Here is a 25353-nt window from a genome sequence, read left to right as displayed (position 1 = left end):
TTTATACAAGATTAACTGTTGACTTGGCCATCTTTTTGTTTTGCCTTGGTAAATACTTTTAAATAGCCTTAGCTGTTTTTATTGTTGACTTTTGCAGCTTATGGACTGCAGGCCTGCACACAAGGAATGTAACATACTTTCTCACTAAATATCCATTACCCTTTCCTCCATGATATTTAATAATTTTGGATCATCCAGCCATCCGTTTATTGCCTTCTGGGAAGAACATTCATGATAACGTCCTACTGTTTCATCTCACTGTTAACTTCAGACAAATATTTTCTTGTGGTTCTGTTACCATGGTATCATGTTGTCCTCACATCTCAAGTGCCAAGACTTTCATATAAATACTTCTTTGCATTAGTGATTTCTTCATCATGAGCCAGATTTCAATAGACTTGATCTTGAAGTAAGTAATATACTCTAGTGTAAGCTTACATGGGGAGAAATTTACATGCACCATACCGCTCAGTCTCAGCACAAGTAATCTGGAGAAATCCAAAAATAGACACTGCTTTTAAATATTACTCTTTGCAAATTAGAAAGTTGCTAGAATAACCTGCTTTACAATAGTGTGCATTTCCTGAATGATATGAAGCTTGAAACTCAAATGTTTGTCATTATTTAATGGCTTCAGTCCACATCAGTCTGACAGAAAAACAGGTTTAATGTGGAACGGACCAAATATGAGGGAAAAATCTGGACATTCTGAAAAATCCTGGACAGTTGAAAGGTATGACTTACCCCAAGAGGACGTCTTTTGCAATCAGGCTTCGTATGTTCCATTTCATCATTTCTATTTACTTTATCTTGCTTTGTAAAATTAGTGGGTTTGTTTCAGCAGCAGTGCAAGGTCTGAGAAATGTTCTACATACTCTTATTTCACAACACTATTATTTCTGGGAGCTTTTCTTCCTGGGGTTATCTGTAAATGTGCCCAGTAGAACCAACCCAGTAAACATCAACACGAAAAACAGAAATTATAATTTTCAGGCACTATAAACATTTACTCATGATCATCCGCCATCCTATCCCTTTTCAAAGTTAGCTAAACAAGCAAGCTATCATGTACGAGATGTGGTTTCACCCATTGGCAGTTGCCCACTTAGTTCCACAGTAATTTGCCATCGTGTATGAAACATGGTTTCACCCACTGGTAAGTTGCCCACTTAGTTCCACAGTAGTTTGTCATCATGTATGAGATGTGGTTTCACCCACTGGTAGTTGCCCACTTAGTTCCACAGTAATTTGCCATCGTGTATGAAACATGGTTTCACCCACTGGTAAGTTGCCCACTTAGTTCCACAGTAGTTTGTCATCATGTATGAGATGAGGTTTCACCCACTGGTAGTTGCCCACTTAGTTCCACAGTAGTTTGTCATCATGTATGAGATGTGGTTTCCCCACTGGTAGTTGCCCACTTACTTCCACAGTAGTTTGTCATCATGTATGAGATGTGGTTTCCCCACTGGTAGTTGCCCACTTAGTTCCACAGTAATTTGTCATCATGTATGAAACATAGTTTCACCCACTGGTAGTTGCTCACTTAGTTCCACAGTAATTTGTAGTATTTTGTAGCATATTTGTGATTCTAGCAGTGACTCTAAATGATAAAAGTACATAATCTCATTATTCTTCCTTGTGGGTGCCTCCTTTACCCATCTAGGTGGTGTTTCATATCTTCCAGTTACTTCTAACCACCTACTTGTTTTTAGTTAATTCATGTGCAACTTGTTTCATGATTTTCAATAATTCTGATCAACTAATACAACTGCAGCTGTATCTCACACACACACACACACACACACACACACACACACACACACACACACACACACACACACACACACACAACCATTTTTTGGTAAGTTTAATATGCTTAATTTGTTCTTCTTTCTGTCCTGCTATTCATTACTTTGCTCCAGCTTTCTTGATGGTATTAAGCTGTGTATGATAAGCTTACCTCGGATAGTATTCTGACTTCTAAGGTATCTGTGTTTGTTCCTTGTTGTAAGGGGGGGGGGGTGCACTGTAATCCTTGCCTCTGTGAAATGGTTTTATAGGACTGGAAGCCATTGTATATTAGGCTAGGAGTCTGTAATCGTATTCACAGTGTCACAAACAACAGTGTAGTTGTTAGTTTAACCTTATCCTGTTCATTGGTAGTGCCTTGTGGCAGTTCTTTATCACAAGCCATGCTTAAGGATCATGCATATTCTTCATACCCTGCTACTCCAGCTTTTAACCCAGTGAAGCAGAACTGCAGTCATTTACTCCTGCAGGAACTTTAATCTACTCTCAGATTCATTGTGTTAGTGCTGCTGGTAGAAACCTGCTTTCCTGATAAGCCATCAAAGGCTTTTGCTATGTTTTATGGCTTCAATCACTGGGCTGTGTTTAAGAATGAATAAACTAGGTAACAGTGCCACATACTTCACAAACCCATCATTCATGACCTTGGTCAGGCAAACCCAGGCCTTATTTAAATCGCGATATAGTCTCCTATGTTGTCTTCCATTGCTTTGCCTAAAGCTGTTAAGCTGGCTTTTTCTTGTTTGATTAGTTTCTCTTCATAAAAGTTGGTGTGGGACATTTAGTGAGTAGTATTCCATTGCAGAGTGACCATAATTAAATTTGTTTATTCACTCTGTGATACCTGCATTCTCCTATTCACAGTGGTTTTGGGACCAGAGCCAATACTGGTGGTATGTGCGCATTAGGCAGAGAGCCACCAGTTCTGGATGGGATAGCCGCAGTGCAGCATTATTAAATGGGTTCTATTGTGTTGCAACAAAATAATTCTGCCTTTTAAAAAAGTAGTAATCCTGTTTTTTTTCTAGTAAGGTTTGCAACCCTAACAAGCAACTCTATAATTTATGCATTTACTGTGCTTTGGTTGCTGAAAAACAATTTACAGTTGATTGCATCCCACCTTACACGTGCATATGTGTGTGTGTGTGTGTGTGTGTGTATGTGTGTATGTATATATATATATATATATGTGTGTGTATATATATATATATATATATATGTGTGTATATATATATATATATATATATATATATACACACACACACTATATATACATATATGTATATATATATATATATATATATATATATATATATGTGTGTGTGTGTATATATATATATATATATATATATATATATATATATATATATATTCACACACACAATTCCTTTAAGGATCCTTTCAAAGAAGTGTCTGTACTTAATACATATAAGGATTTCAATCCCCTTTATCCAGAAATATAAATAATAGTCGCCCTGCTGTAAATTTGCACGTTTTCTGGTACTGCATCTGTTTTGTATAAGTGTTTTTTCCTAATATTCCCAGCAGTGCTTGTATTACTTTTGTTTTGGAGTTATGACTTCTAAGCTTTACTTATTCCTTTTTAAGCTGGATTCAAGCATTTCTCCTAAGAGAAGAATTAGATTTCAGTCTGTTTCAAGATGGTATAGAGATAAATGTGATCAGTCTGGGAGTGTGTCCCTTACCTCATGCATGCACAAATTCATAGTGTGGTGAATTCATTCAGGACTAGAACATAAAGACCAGTTATTAGAATAAGCTGTTTGGCTAATGAAGTTGGCATAGAAATTTCTGGCACATCATTTGTTTTGCCCCCTGCTGAGTTTCCTTGCTGATTTTATGTTTATTTCTGGCTTCTAATCACCAAGCTAATTATGGGACTCCCATGTGATGAGGTTTAGTCAGGCTGCAGAGCTTTTCAGCAAATGTTGAATTGCTGTTGAATCTTTTACACGGCTTGCTGTAAAATGCTTATATAGAATTTTTTTTTCAAATAAAACTACAAAATGAACCCTTGTTGAACGTTGTTAGAACCACCAGCCTTTTGTTAGCACGTTTTTTTTTTTTTTTTTTTTAATAATAAACTGGGCTTATTATTTAGTATCCTGCTTACTAGTATTTCATGGAGTCAAACTGTACTTGGTGGGCTAAACTAATATTATACTAAGAGGTTTCACCTTTTTATTGATATTGAAAGGAATTTCTTGATAAGAGTAAATTATCCTGTGTTAAATAAAAAGTAAAAAAATAAAATCACTTGGATAACTGAAATCTGTCTTTTTGTCTAAAACTGTTTACAGTGCAAAACCTTATGGCAATGTCTGGTATTGCAACATAATCCAGAGTTTAAATTCTGGTAAACCTAAATGGATATAGAAGAGTGCTTCATTTAAATATCATGTATGCAGTATTTCTGCTTGGGAGAGTTAGGTTTAATTTGTTGCTGAAGCAATGAGCTTGTGAATCCACTACTAAGGCTATATAACCCAGACATCTCACACACACACACACACAAAAAACCACAGTCTCATTAAGAGCAAACGTAATTTGTTACAAGATGGAACAGCATTCTCCAACAAGACATTGAATGTACCGAGTGTTATCAATATGTATTTTATCTACAGTTTAATTCAAGATTGAAAGTTTTGTTGGCTTGCTAGGTAAGAAGTGTTTAGAAGTACGATGGCTGTTTTATGTCTTCTCATACTTAACCTGATGAAATTTATACAGTAGTCTTTGAATTTTCTGAAAATAGTTTAACTTGTTTGCCTGCAGTGTTATATCTCTTGAAAAGATGCTTTGGGTATAATGTATATCTTATATATACACATGCATGAAATACAGGCATGCACATGCCATGTTAATGTATGGTAGCAGTGCTTTTCACTGAATCTCAACTTGGTTAATATCAAATCTCAGACAAAAATAAAACATCACTGAACTACTTTCAGTAAAATCAATTTTCAGAGGCTCGTAATTTATAGCAAATTCTAGACGTGCATGGAAGTCACTGTTTATACAATTTGTTTTTATGGGCCAGCAATGATTCAATGCAAGTGGTAATCCTCTTTTTTCAGAGGATATGTGATTCTGGACATGGTTTGTTTATTAAAGGTGATATGGGGGATGCATAGGGGATTCCCCCTTTAAAAAAAAAAAAAATTTAAGGTACATTTGCTTGAACAAAATCTATGAAATGAGTTTTCAAAGAAATGTCTTTTCAGCAAGAGTCATTGATTTGTGTTTAAATGAAGTGAGAGTCTGAGAACCATAATGCACACTTGTGTGTGTGAATATTTATGCAAAATATGGGTTTCTGTCTTATTATACAACGTGTAATCATGTTTATATGTATGTATTCTTTATTGATTTGTTTATTTTTATATGGTGCCATCACAATTTCATCAGCTTTTTGTTTTCTTGACTAGTAGAAAACATGTAAGTATTGTGAATATTCAGTAGACTTTCCTAGCATTTAAAGTTATTGTCTTTCTGTGAAGTATTGTGTACATTTTTTGTAAGATCGTTTGGAGGGTGAACCCTCCAATGATATTTTATGCTTTTATTCATCAGCAGTGTGTGATGAAGACACAATTTTTTTCAGCTGGAAAAGTTTTTTTTGTCTGCAAATGTATGAAATAATGATTTTCTCATAATCAGAAAATCACTGACAGCATTTTGTGTCTGTCGTAATGTTCCTCTGTGAACAGGTAGCCATTTGTTTACTTTTGCATAGTGATACATCTTGTATTTTGAATGCAATGCAGATAACTTCCGCTTCTAAGATGCATCGATAATGGTATCAGTAACTTAGTTTGTCAGAAAGATGAGTTTCTTCAGAGTGAATCCGGATAATCCACTGATACATATGATATACCCTCTGTGATAAAATCATCCTTCATCCATCCATCTATGTCCGTTTTTTTCCCATTTTTGCAGGTATAGTTGAGCCCAGCATGACACAAACCATAACCATTATCAAGAATCAGTGTTCACACTGCTAGATGGATAGCCGTTTACAGAACATTTTCAGGATAGAGCACTTTATTCCACATGTGGCTCACTTTTGGGGGGGGACTGATCATGCCCTGGTCTCTTCCTGCTTTGATTACTGTAGCCCCCCTTACCTTGGACTTCCAGACTCAGTAATTGACCATTTGCAGCTTGTGTCTGGACACTGTGGCCATGCTGCTTACTGCTACTGTGTGTTACCAATATATTGCCCCTGTGTTGTGCAGCCTGCATTGGATTCCAGTTCATTTTCATGCCATGTTTAAAGTCTTGGTGTTAGTTTTTATCCATGCCTGACTTGGGGATTTCTCTCACCTGCAGTGTATGACCTGCCTTTGCACTTTGCCAGATGTATCTGCAAAGTTGCATGTAGCCTCTGGAGGCTATGACTGACTTTCACATTTCTAGCAGGCCCTGCAGTGTATCTGGTGAACCTGCTTCATCAGTTGCTGAGGGGGTGTCCTACATTGGATTATTTTTGCAGATTTTTAAAGTCAGACCTGTTCAAGATGATATTTAACAGTATGGTTGATTTTGTTCATGTCCTCTTGTCTTGGCTTTAGTTAGTTTGTAAATTATTTTTCTCTTCTTTCATTTTGTTTTGATCTTTTTGTGACAAGCTTGGGTATCCTCAGTATTTTAATCCTGTGGTTTATTTTATTGTATTTTTAATAATGCATTCCATTTCTTTTGTATGTGTTTTGGTGTCATGTCTTACTCTGTGTGTGATATTATTTGATTGAACAGTACTTGACTGAAATCAAATGTTTGAAAACCATTTGACTGAAAAGCAATTGATTGGAAACCCATCTGACTGAAAAGCAATTGAACGAAAGTTCCATTGACTGAAAGCCATTTCACTGAATCGCAAATCATTGTAAATATTCGGCATAAGACAGTGCAGCTTAAAACAGTATTTTTGCCCTCCCAGTACACCCCATGTAGTAGAATGACCTCACACCCCCTTAATTATATATATCAACTCCACTGCTGCAAAACTGCTTGAGAAAAGAAAAAAACGAAAACGCCATACATAGTGAATCAGCATTGGTGCAGCAGCAGTGATTCACTGTGTATGGTGTTTTTTCTTTTCTCAAGTGGTTGTGTGGCTGTGGGTTTAATGTAAGTAATTAAGGGGGCTGTGGGAGGTGAAGCCCAGTGCTATGGGGGCTTTTCACCATGAAAAAACATCATTTTAGGTTGTTTTCTTATGTTGAATATATTCAGTAATTCAGTGAAATTAGCTTCAGTCAAGTGGGTTTTCAGTGAAATGGGTTTTTAGTCAGTCTTTCAAATGTGATTTTCAGTCAAGTTTGATAAAGTGATGTTGTGTGTGCATGTGTGTATATATATATATATATATATATATATATATATTTATTTATTATATATATATATATATATATATATATATATATATATATATATATATATATGGGTCTACTTCTAATGACCGAAACGCCGATTCGCCGACAGTGAAATCACCGACGCCAGAAAACCGACAACACACAAACCCGACAACGCGAAACACCGAACACCATAACACCGACACACTACACGTAAACAACACAGTACACTACAACACATATCCACTAGCCCTAACCCAAACCCTAACCCTAAGGTCCGACACTACCGCACACTCTCCCTACCTGCACCCTAACCCTAACTCACTTACACACCCGAACCCCAAGCTCCGACACTACCGCACACTCTCCCTACCTGCACCCTAACCCTAACTCACTTACACACCCAACCCCAAGCTCCGACACTACCGACACTCTCCTACCTGCACCCTAACCCTAACTCACTTACACACCCCGAACCCCAAGCTCCGACACTACCGCACACTCACCTATCACACACCTAACCCTACATCCCTGAGTATTGCACACTTACCTGTCCGCTCCCTACTCCTAAATCCCTCACTATCGCATACTTACCAGGTCGCTTACACATTCCCCTTGTCGGTCTTCCGTCTGTCGGGATTCGAGCGTGTCGGTCAACTGCGTTGTCGGTCGTTTCGTGTCGGTGATTTCACTGTCGGCGAATCGGCGTTTCGGTCATTAGAAGGAGACCCATATATATATATATATATATATATATATATATATATATATATATATATATTTTTTTTTTACATTTGTTAACTGGGGGTGTCTGACTGAGCTGAAAAGGCCCTTTTTCAGCAGAGGCCCAGGGAGAAAAGCTCCACAAAGAAAAATTACAGATACATTCAGATATTTAGACACGATCAGTATACACACAAATTACAATACACATGTTTTTACAGTGGTATGCAGCACATCAACAGTTACAGTGGAGAGAACAAACAAGAAAATATTAATTTAAAAATAAAGGTAATTAATAGATTTGTGGTATATAGCTGAAATTTGGAATACAGGTAGAATACATATATAGTACACGGGTACAGTACATACATTGTACATTAGCCAGTGTTTGTGAGTAAGATTGAAAACTATTATCAAGTACTCCAGGTTTAGTATGTGTACCTTATCCGCTTTCACTAGCCTGGGGGAGCAGTCATGGCACTGCCAGCTTTGCTTGAGATGTTGTGTAATGAGGTTTTTAAAGGAGGCTTTGGACAATGTGTTTTGTATGCTAGTGGGGAGAGAGTTCCATTTTTTAGCCACTGAACTACTGTATAGTGCGTCTCCAAAGCTATTGCAGCTGTTGGTGACTTCTAGTAGTAGTTTGCTTGATGATCTAAGAGGCCTTTTGGCTGAGTGATGTTGTACTAGGTTTTTCAGGGCAGGACACTTATTGGGGAGGTGATAGAATGACAGAGGCAGAGCTGATTGTGGGTTAGGAGGTTGTGCAGTTCAAGCCAGTGGAGCTTTCTCAAAGCAGTACAGTGATGAGTTCTATATGAGCAATTTGCAGCAAAGCGGGCAATTCTGTTATAGCAGGCTTCCATTTTGCTTAGTTCAGTTTTGTTGAGATTATTCAGAATGGGAGATGCATAGGGTAGGGTGGATAGAAGTTGGGAGATGCATAAGGTAGGGTGGATAGAAGTTGGGAGTGAGCAATGGCTGATCTTGTGTTGTTGGTAAGAAAGGGTTTGATACTGTAGAGTGATCCCAGTTTGCCATGTACTTTTTTAATAGTTAAGTTGAGATGACTATCACATTTTAGGTGGGAGTCTAAGGTTATTCCCAATAGCTTAGCCTATGCCACTGGAGCAGCATTTGTGGAGTAGATAGTGAATTGACTGTTGTCAGTGTAGTTGGGCTTTGGTAAGGTAGTTTTCAACATCAGAGAATGCTAGTTGAGTTGTTTGCAGGAGGGTGGGAATGTTTTGTACAGCACAGATTAAGGTAGTATTGTCTGCATACTGAATGATAGATGCATGCTGTGTTGGAGGTATGGAGGTCATTTGTGAAGATTGTGAGTAGCAATGGTCCTAAGCTGGAACCCTGTGGGACTCCTATAGTTACGGGCAGCTGAGGAGAGAGAGAATTTTCCCATTTCACAGCTTGGTACCTGTCAGTTAAGTAGCTTTGGAAACAGGAAACAGATAAGAGTGGAATTTGATGGGTGATATTAGTTTAGTTTAGCAGGATTTTGTGCGAGACTGTGTCAAATGCTTTGGACATATCCAAAAAAAGAGTTGACACCTGCAGGTCTTCGTTTTTGAGACTGTTTACTGTGTCTGTGAAGCAGAGGAGGGCTGTAGTGGTACTATGGGCAGGTCCGAAACCATGTTGAGTAGGTGACGGTATATTACTGTCTAGGAGATTTTTTAGCACCTGGGTATGGATGCATTTTTCTAGGATTTTGGCCAAGGTGGAGAGTATAGCAATGGGTCTGTAGTTATTAAGTTCAGTGGAGGTCCCGCCTTTATGTATGGGTGTAACATAGGATATTTTCCAGAGTTTGGGCACATAGTTTTCAACAATTAATCTGTTTATGAGAGTGGAGATTGGGATAACAGTAGCATCTGCTGTGAGTTTCATGAAATAGGTGGGGGGAGTAGGTCAGCTGCTGTTGATGAGATTTTTAGTTTGGAGAGCATGCTTTTGATTGAAGTAGTGGAAACTGTTTTGAAGGTAAAGCTTGTATTAGTGTTTGTATTGGGGGGATAGTGAGGTTGGAACTGTCCTGTGATACTAAGGATAGAACTGAGTTCACAAAGTGGGAGTTGAATTGTGTTTCGATGGGAACTTTAGTGTTAGGGGTGGTTGGTTTGGGAGTAGCCTTTTGGGTGGGTTTTAGTAGCTGGTTTACATTTTTCCAAACTTTTGGGGGGTTGTGTTGGTATTTAGTCTGTAATGTAGTGTAGTAGGATTTTTTGTCCAGTCTAATGCATTTTTTGCACGGTTGCGCAGTTCTTGGTACTTAGGCTTTGTGTTTCTTTGTTTTTTTGATAGTAAAGCCAGGCAGTGTCTCTGGACTTGAGGATTTGTTTGGTTTCTTTACTGAGCCAGGGGTTTTTAGAGGTTCTAACCTTGATTTTACACAATGGAGTGACAGTATCTAGGTGTTGTAGAAATTTTTTTTTGAAATATGCTACAGCCTGGTCAAGTGGGAGGGTTTTTAGGGGGGGGTCCAGTCACAGTTGCAGAGTAAAGTATTGAGGACCACAGGAGAGAATTTTTTTGTGTTTCTAGTGGATTTATAGTTAATGGTTTTGCATATGCTTGTTCTACTGCATGTAAGGTACATTATGTTTTGGTCACTTAAGGTGTCTGGGAGACTGCCTGTGTGGGGGTACAATGTGGGGTTGTTAGTTAGGACCCAGTCAAGGATGGATTCCCTTTTAGATTTTTTTATCGCATCTAGTTGGAATTTGGATTAACTGCTGGTAGCCATGGAGATTTATTAGATTACTCGGTGGTTCTCATATACAGGTGAACCAGTCTAGGTTGAAATTCCCAGAATAAGGGTTTCTTGCGAGTATGTGGAAGAACACCTGGATAAGAAGTCTTCAAGGCTAACAGGTGTATTGCCAGGTGGAATATAGATCACAATTGTGGCGATGACCTTTTTAGGGTGAAGTTGGAGTTGTGACATAAGTACAGAGTCTTTCTACTTTTCCCAGTTTGGGGTCGCCACAGCGAAACTTTGGTCCGCTAATGATTGGCAGTAGATTTTCACGTGCTGGCTTGCCGGGCCTAACACACAACCTTCAACAAAGTAACGCCAATTCACGCATGTCGACACACAGAAGACGCTCTGAGAATCGAACATGCAACGTCTAACCGTGAGGCGACAACGCTACCGCAGCACCACCATCGCAGTGAAGTTGTGACATAAGTGTGTCCCAATTATTGGGGGAGGGTAGGTGTTTGGTACTTGATGTAAAGTTAAGTTGGACTTGAACAGTAAGGCAGTTCCACCCCCTTTACGAAGTGGTCTGTCTTGTCTAATGATATTGTAGCTGGTAGGGAGAACTTCTGAGTTAGCTATGTTTTTATTTAGCCAGGTTTCTATTAAAGCAACTGTGTGTGAGGAGTAGTGTGGTATTGTGGCCTGGAGTTCAGGTACTTTATTTTTGATACTTCTAATATTAATATTTAGCATTAAAAGAGGGTTGTTTTTGCTACTGCTGTTGATTTTTCTAGGGATGAAGATAGTGGGAGTATTATGTTCTGACAATTGTGTTGGACAGGATGGATTTGGGCCTGGGTTGGGGTGGATGTCCCCACTTATGGTGAGCCTGGTGTTAAAATGGTGATACAGATGTTGGAGTTTGGTGATGAGTGTGAGAAAGTATTGTGTTTTTTTGGAGTAGGAATGAACGCATATGTGTTTAGTTCTGAATTGGTCTGTTATGTAGTTCTTGAACAATTGTGGGCAGACGATATAATGTACGGTGTCTGTATATGACAGTGCATAATATAGTGATGGTCTTCGTGTTTCACTGTTGCAGTCATCACATTTGAGTTATCTGCTTGCAGTAGCCCTCAGTCAGCCTGATTATCAGTCTTGGGTCCTGTGTCGTTTGCTGTCTCATCTTCCGTGACGTCAGGTAGTCAGGGGTATAAAGCATGCAGCCGATGCCATTACATCAGTCTTTCTTGCCGTGCGGTGCCTGAAGCAGAAGCAGTTCGCAAGTGCCGTTCGGCCGACTCCTGAAATTTTCGTTTTTGAGTTTCAGAACCGAAGTCTTCAACTAAAGCTAAGTACCCCATTGGGGAAACTTTTTCTTGCTCTAAACCGATGTCAGTAAAAGTCAGTAATTGTATTTCTTGTGGAAAGCAAATACTTCATAAAGATTTTCATTCATACTGTATTCCTTGCCTAGGCCCTGACCACGACATACCTTGCTGTTGGTTTTGTGCCTTATTTGAACCATGAACTATTCATCGTCGGTACATTTTCGCTTCTAAATATTTTGTTGCTCTGTTCAATTATCCAGATATGTCTTCAGTAAGCCACCTGACTACCGACATTCCAAAAAAAAGCAAAGATAAAAACAGAGACAGGCCGCCTAGGTCCAAAGCTGCCGACAACGCTTCTCCTAAGCTAGTCGCCAGTTCGCCGGTACTCAGTGAGGTGCTTTCGCAGCCCCTGATACCTGCTACTTCAGATTCACAGGCCTCTACTGAGATCCATTCAGAGTCCAGTATGCCGTGAGATGCTTCAACTGGGAAACCTGCGGATGTCTCTACCTTGGATGCGTCCGGAGCCGCTGTGCAAGCACAGTCTTCTGAGGGTGTATTCAGGCCTACTGACTTGCATATTAAACTGACACCATCTTCTTCTTCTAGGCCTAAACCTCAAACCAGACTTTATTAATTTAATCAGATGAAGCCAACCTTGCCCATCTAAGAGACCTAGGACTGAATTTGCTTATGATACTTCTGACCAGGATTCTGAAATTTCTGTCTCCTCTGATGACCAGGATTTACCCTTTATCTACCCATGAGGATTCTGATGCAGAGGAGTCTATTCCCTCTTCTTCACCCCCAAAGGATTTTTCTTTTGGTGAAACCTTGCATACTCTTAGGGAACATTTTCACTGGAAAAGCCAGGACTATTCTGATTCTAAAAAGAGGCTTAGAGATTTCTTACTCCTGCCCCAACACAGGCCTTTAGCTAACCCTACTGTGTTGGACATTGTTGACGATGCCTTTTCAGAATCTAGCTTGGCCCCTGACTCTTTACCTCCTGCTCCCAGAAAACCTGATAGATATTACAGGTTTCCTGATTCCCATAAGTTCCTTTTTAAAAATCCTACTGCAGACCTTGAGACCATTTCACAGGGGACCCAAGGGCGCTAAGGCTACTACTGCCAAAAATCCTACCCCCTCTGATAGAGAATCCAGGGCCCTGGATAGATGGGATAAGAAGGTATACACCTCTGCAACCTTGGCCATCAGGGCCTTAATTTGCCAGTTTCATATGTTGAAGTATCAGCAGCATATTATTGGATTGCTTAAATAGAAAATGATGTTGATTCCTTATTGTGCTGAAAATAAGGATTTACAGGATTTAATGCATTCTGCTGAGTAGGTTGGAAAACATACTTTGCAATGCGGTTTTGATTCACTAGAGGCATCTTGCAGGGCTGCTGTCACCGGGTCTGTCCTTAGAAGGCATGCTTGACTTAAGAAGCAGTCTTTGCCAGGTCATGTTAAAATTAAATGCTCCCTTAAATCAGGACCGCCTGTTTTGCAACAAAGCAAAAAAGTTCTTAAAGCGATGGAGGAAAAAGCTAAATCTATGCAAACTGTTAAAGATTTCTTACAAGTACAGCCTCCTAGATTTAGTAGGAATTGGCTATCAAAAAACTGATCCTTTCCTGCCTCATCCAAGCCTTCTCAGCTCAAACCCAGAACCAGTAGAACACCCAGGCTTCAGTCCCAGGGTACGCACAGGACTAAGCAGTGGGGGGCTTCCACTTCCAAATCAGGGAGTAGTAAGACTCCCCCGTATGGTAAGCTGTCTCAGTGACTTAACTTTAAAACTTCCAAGCACTTCTCAACTGATTGCCCCTTTAGAGGGAAAGATTGCTCTGCAAGCAAAAAACTGGGAACTCGTTACCCAAGACAAATGGGTTTTAAACATAGTTTCCCAATGGTACAGATTTCACTTCCACACGCTACCAACCCCAAACGGGTGGCCCAGATCTACCCCCAAATCAGTGGGCAGAGGCTCAAAAGCAAGTACTCTCTCTTAAGATTAAAGGCTATTTAGACTGTACCAGAAGAGGAAAATGGATAAGGGACAAAGTTTCTACTCAAGACTTTTCCTGGTACCCAGAAAAGACAACTCATGGCATCCTATCCTGGACCCTGTCTATACTAAACACCTTTTTTGTGATTCCAAAATTCAAGATGCTAACTCTTCACCAGTTGCTTCCCATGATAGGCAAAGATGCGTGGTTGGCAACACTGGATTTAAAGGAAGCCTACCTGCACATCCCAATCAGGGAATCTTGCAGAAAATACCTACACTTCAAAGCAGGCTGCATGCACCACCAGTTCTCTGCACTGCCCTTTGGCTTCTCTACTGTGCCCAGGGTATTCACAAAGTGCCTAGCTCCAGTCATTGCATTTTGCAGGCAAAGAAATATTCAAATATACCCATACCTGGACGATTGTCTAATTCAGGCAGAAAGCCAGGACATACTTCTGAATCATCTGGCATTTGTACAAAAGGTGTTAACTTGTCTGGGGTACACCATAAATAAAAAAATTCACATCTGGTACCCTGTCAACAAATTATATTCTTGGGAGCAAGCTTGAACACAACTTTCCCAGATGGCTTTCCTCATGGCAGAGAAACAAATTCATTTGACAACTTACTTCAAACTAGTGGCTACAAAAACCCTGCTATCTGCAACTCAAATACTGCAAGCCTTGGGGTTCATGGCCTCGCGCATTCTACTAATTCCATATGCAAGACTGCATATGAGGAAACTACAATGGTATCTAAAAAGCCTATGGTGTCAACATTCTCAGGATATAGAAGGAATGATTCCTATCATACGGTTAGAATTCCTTTGGTGGGAAGAGGCCTTCCACCAAACCAAGGGACTACCATTCACTCTACCCCCTGCTGCCCAAACCCTAACAACAGATGCATCAGACTTTGCATGGTGTGCTCACTTGACAGGGAAGTGCATTCAGGGCAAATGGAACCCCCAAGTCAAATGCACCTGCATATCAATCAAAAAGAAATGTTAGCTGTACAGAATGCTCTGACAGCCATCAAGGATCACATTCTTCCAGGACAATTAATGGTAAAGACGGGCAACACCACTTTATGTAGTACATAAGTAGGGGGGCACCCATTCTTACTCCTAGTGCAGACTAGCCATGGCTCTGTGGGACACAGCCTTGAGCTACCAAGTGCATCTACAGGCTCATTTCCTGACAGGAAAACTAAATACACTGACAGACAAACTAAGCAGAAATCTCATGGACCCACACGAGTGGAAACTGGAACCAAAGATTTTCAACATGTTGATTAACAAATGGGGGATCCCGGATATAGACCCCAACTCAAGCCTGGGACCTTAATTTTGTATTGCAAAAACTCACCCTTCCCCCTTTTGAGCCAGCTGCAATTGCAGAGTTAAAATTCCTTTTTTAGAAAACAGCTTTCCTTTTTAGCAATCACTTCAGCAAGAAGGGTATCTGAACTGCAGGCCCTTATGGCAGTGGAGCCTTTCATCATCTTTCATGCAGACAGGGTGTCCCTCAAGGCCAATCCCTCTTTCATGCCCAAGGTGTTATCCATTGTGGCTCTTAATCAGTCCATTCATTTGCCAACCTTCTTTTCTAATCCACAGAACAAAGGGGAATGGATATTGCATTTCTTAGATGTGCACAGACAACTTAGATTTTACTTTGTCAGGACTAAACCTCAAAGGAAATCTGAACAACTGCTGGTGGTATTTGCTGCAGGGGCAGAGGGGAAGGTTATTTTAAAGCAAACCATTTCTAAATGGATAGGCCATTGCATTCATTTCTGCTGTAAGCACCATGGAAAACCTATCCCACAGGGGATTAGACCCCATTCAACCAGGGCTGCATCTACCTCTACAGCCTTTTTCAAAGGTGTCCCTACCAGAGACATCCTAGAAGCTGCTACCTGGAGTTCCATACATACTTTCACCAAGCTTTACCATTTGCCAATTTTCTCTAAATCCAGAGCTGGCTTTGCCACTGCAGTCTTGCAGGGCCTTATAGCTGGTCCTAATGCTATCTAAATTCCTCCTCCCATCCTTAGCTTTGGGAATCTACCCAAATGTGATGACTGCAACAGTGAAACATGAAGAACATAGTACAGTTGTGTACACTTACCATAAATGTAGATGTTTGAGTGTATTCACTGTTGCAGTCCTGGTTACCCTCCCTCCAGCCCCCAACTTCCTTTGGCTATACCTGCATTCTCCTTTACTATACTTAAAAGCTTTTTGGTGTATTTGCTTTTTTGTTAGAGGTATAACCTTGTATATATATTTAATTAGTTCCCATTAAAGGGGGGACCTGACATCTGGTGCAAGAAAAACTGATGTAATGGCGTCGGCTGCATGCTTTATACCCCTGACTACCTGACATTATGGAAGATGAGACAGCAACTGACGCAGGACCCAAGACTTTGATAATCAGGCCGACTGAGGGCTACTGCAAGCAGATAACCCAAATGTGATGACTGCAACAGTGAATACACTCGAACATCTACATTTATGGTAAGTGTACACAACTGTACTTTGTGCTACTAAGTTTAGGGATATTGCTAGAGTGCTAACTTGTGGAGTTATAAAGAATTATGAGAAGACAGACTAGACTTAGTTGTGTGATATTCATGGTTGTAAAGTTTAAGTTGGTTCTAGGTGGAGGTATGGATAGGACTTACAGGGTTGCACTATATGTGGATGGGTAAGTAGTGTGGGGTGATGTAATAATGTCTAGCGGGAATGAGAGTGGTTGGGAGTATTCTGTGGTAGAGCAAGTGGGTGTGGTATAATGTGATCTGACTTGAGGAGCTGTGATTGGTGGAGGTGATGTGAGGTTGACCTGTGAGTGTGGTTGCAATTACTACAAATGTAGCAGTAGTGGGGGTGGAAGGGAGTTGGGGGCAGGGGAGTGGAGAGAGCCCAAGCATTAGCAAGAGCGAATGGAGTGGGGCAGAGCCCACCAAGACCAGAGTAATGGGCAGCAAAAATAAAGTGTTACTTTACAAATCTGAACACTTTAAACAAATTCCTGAAGTCTAATGGCTTACCAGCAAGCAGAATTCAATTGCTGAAGAGCACTTGTGTCCTGGTGAGAGACTAGAAATTTAAAGATGGCTCCATACTCAGCAGGATTCTAATATAGACTATAATGTATATGTATGAGATGTGTGTGTGTGTGTGTGTGTGTGTGTGTGTGATCAGTACACACACTAAAAGCATTTTTAGTGGTAATGGATAGTAGTAATAAAAAAAAAAAAACAGCCCCAGCAAATTCATTTTAGACAAGGTTGATTTAGAGGTAATGGAAAGAGACTTTTTGCAGCAAAATATAGGGTATAATAGAAGTAAAACCCATCTCTTTTGCAGTCTTTCTAGAGTTAAAATTATAGGTGCAGTATTCCTTCATGCAGGGTTTTTTCAAAGCAAAGCACAAGTCACCTGTATTTTTAATAGGCTGCGGAAATTTTATTTTATTTTATATGCTATTGCTTTGGTAACCTTGAATGTACTTTAATGAAAATAAAATATTGTATTTCATGATGGTTTAATGTTTTTATCAGTGTTCAGGATGTGTGCTTTTGAAGGTTGACTGACACCATTTTAAAATATTTTCTATCCCTTTTAGGACATGATCTAAAGGTCTGCTCCCAAGGTTCTACATGTTGCACCTCTCAAATGGAAGAGAATTTTAGCCAGCGAAGTACTGATGAATTTAGGAAGGCAGTATCGGATCCCAGTTCTCACTTACAATTAGCCTTTGCTTCAAGATATACAAAGTTTGATGGTAAGTAGCTTTTGCTATTGTGATCACTTACATGGTTTGCAAACTACTTTTTTGCCCCTTAAATACCTTTTAAAAAAGACAATTTGATAGCTTCCAAGTTTTTTCATGTTTGGTTCCCTCACTATTTGGCAGCTAAAACAGGTGCACTGTTTGCCCCTATGGTATGGCACGGTTCTCCAGATCAGTGGAGAGGTGATATAGGAAGTTATGTTGCTGATGTTGCATGATATTTGGTTTGATGCAACAGAATTCCATCACTACATCAGTTTTCCTGGTAATTGTGGAGTAAGGAATTCTGGAGAGAGGAATGCTGTCATGTCATACGATTATGCTATTACTTGCTCTTATTTCTGATAAGAAGAAACTTGGCTGTCTTTGAAGGGCATAATACATCAGATTTTTGCTGGTTATAAATTTACTAGCTGGAAAGTGCAGTAGCGGTGAAAAGGAGCTTCAGGCATGCACAATATTTACGTAATTAGTTGGTCATTAGACATGCACATGAACTGATTTGTTGACAGATTTGTGTATAGCTCTGCATATTCTCATATTACTGTTGTGAGGTTTGCAGAGGTTTGAGCAGCCAAGCCCTAAGCAAATTACAAATGTTAAAACCATAATGACCAGCAAAATCGGTAATGGAAAAAAACTGTAAATAGTTTCCTGTTGGTAATAATTTACCTAATGACAAAATGCTTAGGACTTGTTCTGATGTGCTACTGTAAGAAATGTGTTCTTTCAAGTGCTTAGTCATTGTTTTCACCAGCCCAATCGTATTCCCTGAATGCCACCATGAGATTAAGGAAGCCCTGTAATCATGTCGAGGACCCCTTTGATCTCATTGTAGATAACCAGTTACTCCTTTCTTTAAAAGAGCACTCAACTTTATAATGTACCTCAAAAATAATTGTCACATGTTGCTGTAGTTTGTACTACAGTTGTTGCACAGTTCACTATACACTGTTAATATATACCTTTCAACTTCAGTGAGTGTTGAGATAAAACAAGTTAATTATTGCAGTGACTTGCTTCACAGTTACTGCTTACGTATTGCATTAAAGATAGTGTACTTTTATTAGCTAGCTATGCTGTTGCATACATGTTTTATATATGTGGAGTAAAACTATTCCCTGTATGTTGTCATGACTTTTGAATATAGCAATACCAAATTGTGTTTGTTACACTTGTAAAGGGGACTATTCATGGGTACAGTAGATAGATGATGTGAACCTGCAAACCAAAATGTCTAATGAAATTGCCTTTGTCGCATTCATTTCCCACAAGAATTTCAGAAGCAGAGAAATGTGCTGTACACACTGTATTTCCCATCTACACTAGGTTACATATCTAAATAGTTTTGAGATGGGAAATGGCCAACAGGATAAATGTTCAAAGTACATTCTCTGTGCATCTTTTATAGTAGACCTGATGATGGATACATTTCGCTTGTAACCTTGTCTGTTCTAATAAACCCTCATAGTTTTCTCCGTTGATATTGGATTTTACTCTGCTATGTATCCATGGTGGTGCAGCAGTAGCATTGTCACCTCACAGCAAGAGGTTCTCCCATTCGATTATTGGCTGGAGCGCCTTCTGTGTGGAGTCTGCATGTCCTCCCCACGGTCGAGTGGCATTCAAAAGACATTCGTAAATGGGCGTGCCTTCGTTGAAGGTTGGGCGTCGAGCTGACACCTCGGCACTGTAAAAATCTACTGCCAATCATTAGCGGACCGGAGTTTCGCTGTGGCGACCCCTAACCGGGAAAAGCCAAAAGAAAAACCACAAGTCTGCTATGTATCTATTTAAGTTCCATAGCTGGATGCTAACAACAACTGAAATTCTGTAGCTAAAGAAACTGCTTTCTAATAAGGATTAAAAATAAATGAACGGAAGTGATCTAATGGCATCCTCACGCTACACTGTAAGAAATGCATTAAACTCGATCACCATGTGTGGTATCCTTAATTGTGAGGTAGTATAGTCACATGACATACATTTATTTGTAACATAAAACTGCATTTTAATAATGTTCATTCTTATTTTGGGCAATAATTTTCCTCCTCCACTATAGTCAAATTATGTCATGATGGCAGCAATGTAAATTATTTTATAATGTTGGTAGTTAATGGAGAGAGCGCTGTATTGTGTTTTGTAGTTAAAACATCACATTCTCAAAGTTCACGCAATGAGATATTAGGTGACGTCTCTTGTTGCAGTGCACATTGGGGACCGGTTGTGAGAGTTATTTTGTAATGGAATGGATTTAGCTCCATGATCTTGAAACTGATGGTAATATTATAGTCTAAATTAAAATTTAAAACTTGAGGTAGAAAAGCATATTAATTAGTTTGTAAAAATGATTTGTAGGTGTTAAGATTTTTTTTCCATTGTCCAACAGCTGCAAAATAAACGTGTGGCTCTTGACCTACAAAAAAGTACTGTTCATTACAATTTTAAGGTGTGTCTTACACTGTTTGAGGTTATTACATTAAGTGTTATGGTGCAGAAAGTGAAGTTTTGTGTCAGCACCTATAAAATGGAAATCTGTAGCATTAACCGTATGATGCTGTTATTGCACAAGTTCTGGAATTGGACATGTAAGAGGACAGAGAAAATTGGCATCTTTGATTATCCACTTAGCGTGATGATTTTTCAGTATGTTCTTATTAAAGCTGTTAAATATCAGCACCACACAGAAGCACGCATTTCATGAAGTAATCAAATCAGTAGACTCTTTATGTCCAGATCCTCATTCCAAACATCAGGTTTTTGAACTGTTTTTGTGGCATGTCATAAATTCATCCTGCCTCTGTCTGTTTTAAATAGTTGCAGTAATAGTTAGGTCTTATTGAAAGTTAACTTCATTTTTTTAATTAGCATGTTAGTGATAAGGCACATGTACACCAGTTAAAGGAAAAGCCAACACTTCTGTAGTTTCTTCCCCTCTCTTCCTCCCAAGTCTTTTTTTTTTCTTTTTAATAATGCTAGGACATCCTTCCCACCATGTCTGATTACAGCCAGCCTGGCTTCTTGATGGCATTCAGTCCATTTGAACCAAACCATGGAGGCAAGAACTGACTAGAATGGCCTTCATTCAGGCAGCAGTGAAGGTGTTTTTGGGCCCTCACTTGCATTTGGGCAAGGAAGGAGTGAAGGCACTTCTAAATAAAGTTTTAACACCCATCCTTGAATGACTGACATGGACTCCCATGTCATTCAAGGACCTCTTGCTCCTGCATGCAAGTGGTCCCACCCACATACTAATGAAGAATACTGTGCCCACGTCCAGAGATAATAACCATAACTTTGTTGTCTGCAACTGGTAATAAGGCCACCTTATTACCATTCCCATCATCAAAAGTAGATGAGCCAAAGTTGGTCTCCGTCTCCTACCCTCTCATGTCTGGCTCTTTCATTCTCAAACCCCTGTTTGAACACAGTGTGAGGTATACCTGGTCATTAAGAAGACTCCTAAAAGTTAAGCTCTGACGATGGTTGGCTGTTCAGTGGACGTATATCATGTACTGAGAGGGTACAGTAGGGAGTTGGTTATCTGAACATCGATTATCCAAAATGTCAGTTATCCAAACCAGCCTTCCAAAGGTTTTGGGTAGGAAAAATCATTTATTCTGAATATGTAAACATTATATGCATTCGCTTGAGCATGTTTTTTGAGCTTGTAGCCAGCTCGTGTGTGAAAAATGTTCTTTATTGTCCACTGGAATCAATGAATGGTTGAAAAGTATATTCCTGTGTACAGAAAAAAAGATTTTAGAAGTTTTTTACCTGGTTCAATTGTATGTTTGATTATCCAAACTACCCTAGGTCCAAATTAGTTTGGATAATCGACTCTTTACTGTATTTAACAACTTTGACAGACATTTTCTGGAATGTTCTATGGAAAAAGATTACATTGCCATGCTCCTCTTTTTCTTATATATTGTTTCTAATGCACACCCATATTGATATCTGCCAGGTTGCATCTGAAAAAGTGTCCTCACTATTGAACTGTAGAGTATGATTTGTGACTGTATCTATTGAAATTCGGATTTTTTATCAAGCATGTTAAATCATTTAAGGTTTTTGGATTTTATGTCTTGTATATAGTAGCTGTCCTTGATGAGTCTCTTTTCAGGACTTTATTCTAGGTAAAGATGTCTGACAACTGTCTACATATACATCATCTCAAGATAGACAGTCATCGTTACATGATCTAAGACTGGGATATCACTTCATTTAGCACAATTTTAGACTACAGCGTCAGTCTGAAAATATCATTGTATATTCATGCTGCTACTACAAGTGCAGTCTGATAGCTCTAAGGCTTTCCTTATTTTCTTTTGTCCATTTACCTATGACCGTCTGTACTTCTCCTGTCATTACTTGTGTGAGGGAGGGTAATTTGACAGCTGGAAATAATTCTGCAAGTCTATAGGAGAGGGAGTCATAGTCTATTTTTGTGAGTGGTTTCATACCCCTGGCCCCCTGATATTTTTGGCATAGAATAGCATCTTGTCACTCACCTTGGCAACACAAAACTAAGTGGCCTATACCTCCAGTTTCTAGAATGCCACACAGTAGCACTCCTGTTCCCAATCCTGGTTTCAAAGATAGTTGCAACTGTCCCTGTACTTCACCTGACTGTAGGATAGAAATAATTCCTTCACCATATCTGTAGTCTCTGTATAAAAGGACCTAATAAACTTACTGAGGTGAGAAAAATGCAGCGCCTGCCCCACACTACTTCAGGTCCCTGAGAATGATAACATACCAGGTCACCAGCAGTGTGGTCAGATGATGCACTGCTGTGACAACAGGTTAACTTGAGTTTTAGCACTAGCATGTCAGTTTGAACATACTGTCTGCTTAGATTTACCCTCATGCACATTTGCACTCTAAACATTTCTTAACAAATAATTTTTGTGTAAGCTTAAAGCTTGTGTGTACATTGGGGATAACCGCTTATTTCTACAAATACAGTATCCTGCAGTGAGAAGTTGTCATGCCTTCCTTCCAAGATAGGACAGTAGGGAAGATCTTAGTCCAACCTTCCTTTGTTGAGTGTGTTTGGAGCCAGAACACTGACACTCTTGCCTGGCACCTTCCCAGTGCAGCAATGGTCATAGTTACAAGAAGGGGTCACCTGTTCTGTGAGAGTTTGCAAGGTATTGTTATTTAAAAAAGTACTGATTAGAATTAGTGCATGGGTTGGTACTTTTTGGCAAAGAATTGGAGTAGGTACATGCCGTGTCACTTATCCAGGTTTGGGAATTGATGTTTTCCAAGGTCAGTTGAGAGAAGGGCAGAGTGCCTGAAGGGGGGATGTATTTTAGCAAGAGCTTACCCTGATCAAGATTGAGAATGTAGTACCTTGCATTGATTTAGGCTGCTAAGAAATGTAAGTGACTGTGTCATGCCCATTACTCATGTGAATTTGTTTGGTAATGGGAATGCTAAATGGTAGAATCGCCCATGGATGTCCACCAGTTACCTACCAGCAGATGTTGCACTTTTTTCTCTTTCTAGGATTCTTGTGCAGTACTCCTGTATTAAAAGGATAAATTCTACCTTATGGTGGAAAGGCCCCACAGATAAAGATATGTATATCTAGTAGAAAGCATTTAGGGAGAACAGCTGTCAGCCTGATTAGCAGAGAAATCAACTCTAAAAACAATCGGTGACAATCTACAGCCAAGGTTCAAACAGCTGGATGTCAAGCCTTGCCATGGGTGAACTTCCATACCACGCACTCACCAATCGTCAATTTAAAGTGCCCAGTCCACCAACTTCATGTTTTTGGAATGTGAGAGGAAACTGGAGCACCCAGAGGAAACCCACATGAACATGGGGAGGGACATGTAGAATAATTTATATAATTTGCGTAGCAGAATGATTTTTTTTAAACTTAGTTTTACATTCCACTGTTTTATTGCTTACAGAACCTTTGTTGTGTTCTTAGTTGTGTTGAAAAAGTTTCTTATCATGCAGTGTTTAATTATTAAATTGATTTAACCCAAGCAAATAAGTAACTAACTCAAGCTACAAAACTCGTATCCAATTTCTATGGATCATTGTCTAATTTTTAATCTATGGCTCCGGTGCCTTTAGGTACACATTTTTGTGGTATCTAATTGGTCCATTTGCTATGCAGTTTGCCATTGTTGGATAAGTCCTGTTGGTTAACTGTGGCACACTGGATTTCGCAGTATAAATATTTGACACAACTATCTCACCTGGTATAAACAAAATCGCTCCAGTAGATAAATGCACTTTGTAGTAGTAAACAAAAATAATAATAATAATTGTCTGAAATAACTACAGGTTATCACAAACACAATGGGTAGTGATGAAACAATGCTCTGGTTAAAAAAAATGCTTTAATGACGAGCTAGAAACACTTTCACAAAAATGCGTCTTAGGTTAACCGGCCATCAACCAAACAACAAACTTTTTTTAAATGTTAGAAGCATTCAGGTTTTACAAGAGGCAGATGCTGAGGCATGCTAAGCTAAATATAAACGATGGCATGTTGAACGAACAACCAGACTACGTTAATAATTTCCGAGCCAGAGAGAGGTTAAGATAGCAATATGCTAAAAGAACAGAAACAAGAAATAATTGAAAGAAAGATTGCTAACTGTAAATGTAAGAGAAATATGAAGAAACCCCGGTATGTGCTTACTTATAATCGACATACACGTTTGATTCAGAACTTTACTAAGAAAAATTAGTATATTCTTGATAGCTCACCTATTTCCAGTATAAATACGTTTCTAGATGTTAAACCCAGTTTTAGTTATAGATGAGCACAGAATATGAAGTAAAAGGCTCTAAAGAACTGAAAATATATGCAAGACACACTGCCTAGAAGATTGGTACATATCAATATAAAAACTGTATTTTTTGTAAAGTATTTATTCAGATGAGACCTTTGTACACTCTTTCAATGGAAAAACTTTCCACCTTAAAACGTGCATTTATTGTAGCACAAGAAATTTAGTGTATTTTGCCTTATGCCAAACATGCAATGCCTTCTATATGGGAAAAACTAATAGGAAGTTGAAGAAGGAAATCCTTGACCACCTCTGTGATGTCAGAAGAAAGGTGGAAGCTAGTGCTTTATGTAAACATGTACTGGGCTGAGGAAAAGAACAGACTTTCAAATCTGCTGTTCTTCAAATGATTTTTGAACGTTTTAGGGGTGAATATTTTGTATAGGAAGCCAAGAATGCAGATGCATCTGTCAACTTTGTGCTGATATGTTTCCTGGCCTAAATGCACCTGTAAGTATTAAACCAGTTTAACTTTTACTTTGTCTTGTCTTTGTAAACAGAAAAGGTGTGTGTGTGTGTGTATATATATATATATATATATATATATATATATATATATATATATATATAATGTATATCTATTCTCAAGTGCAAAAACTTGACATTAGGCCAGTACTGTGCATGGTTTTACCATAAGATGAAAATATTAACAGTATATATATCTGTTCTGGGAAATGGATACAAAGTTTGTCCAAATTTTCCTGCATCAGTTGATTTATAGTGCTTGTTAAGCTTATCCT

General features: G+C 39.1%; 1 protein-coding gene across 2 annotated transcripts in view; it reads left to right on the top strand.

The window, feature by feature from the left end:
- Positions 1 to 25353, top strand: part of GPC4 (glypican 4) — a 1151560-nt gene that overhangs the window by 400208 nt on the left and 725999 nt on the right. For both annotated transcript variants that reach the window (XM_044057505.1, XM_044057506.1), the window contains exon 2: positions 17622 to 17780. In XM_044057505.1, coding sequence (XP_043913440.1) covers positions 17622 to 17780 — 159 coding nt within the window. The remainder of the gene's footprint in view (positions 1 to 17621; positions 17781 to 25353) is intronic.

Source organism: Protopterus annectens, chromosome 15.part0 (genome assembly GCF_019279795.1).
Source record: "Protopterus annectens isolate FY-2018-M chromosome 15.part0, PAN1.0, whole genome shotgun sequence".
Lineage (NCBI taxonomy): Eukaryota > Metazoa > Chordata > Ceratodontiformes > Protopteridae > Protopterus > Protopterus annectens.
The sequence above is the reverse complement of the archived record's forward strand: the minus strand, read 5'-3'. Positions and strand labels throughout refer to the sequence as shown.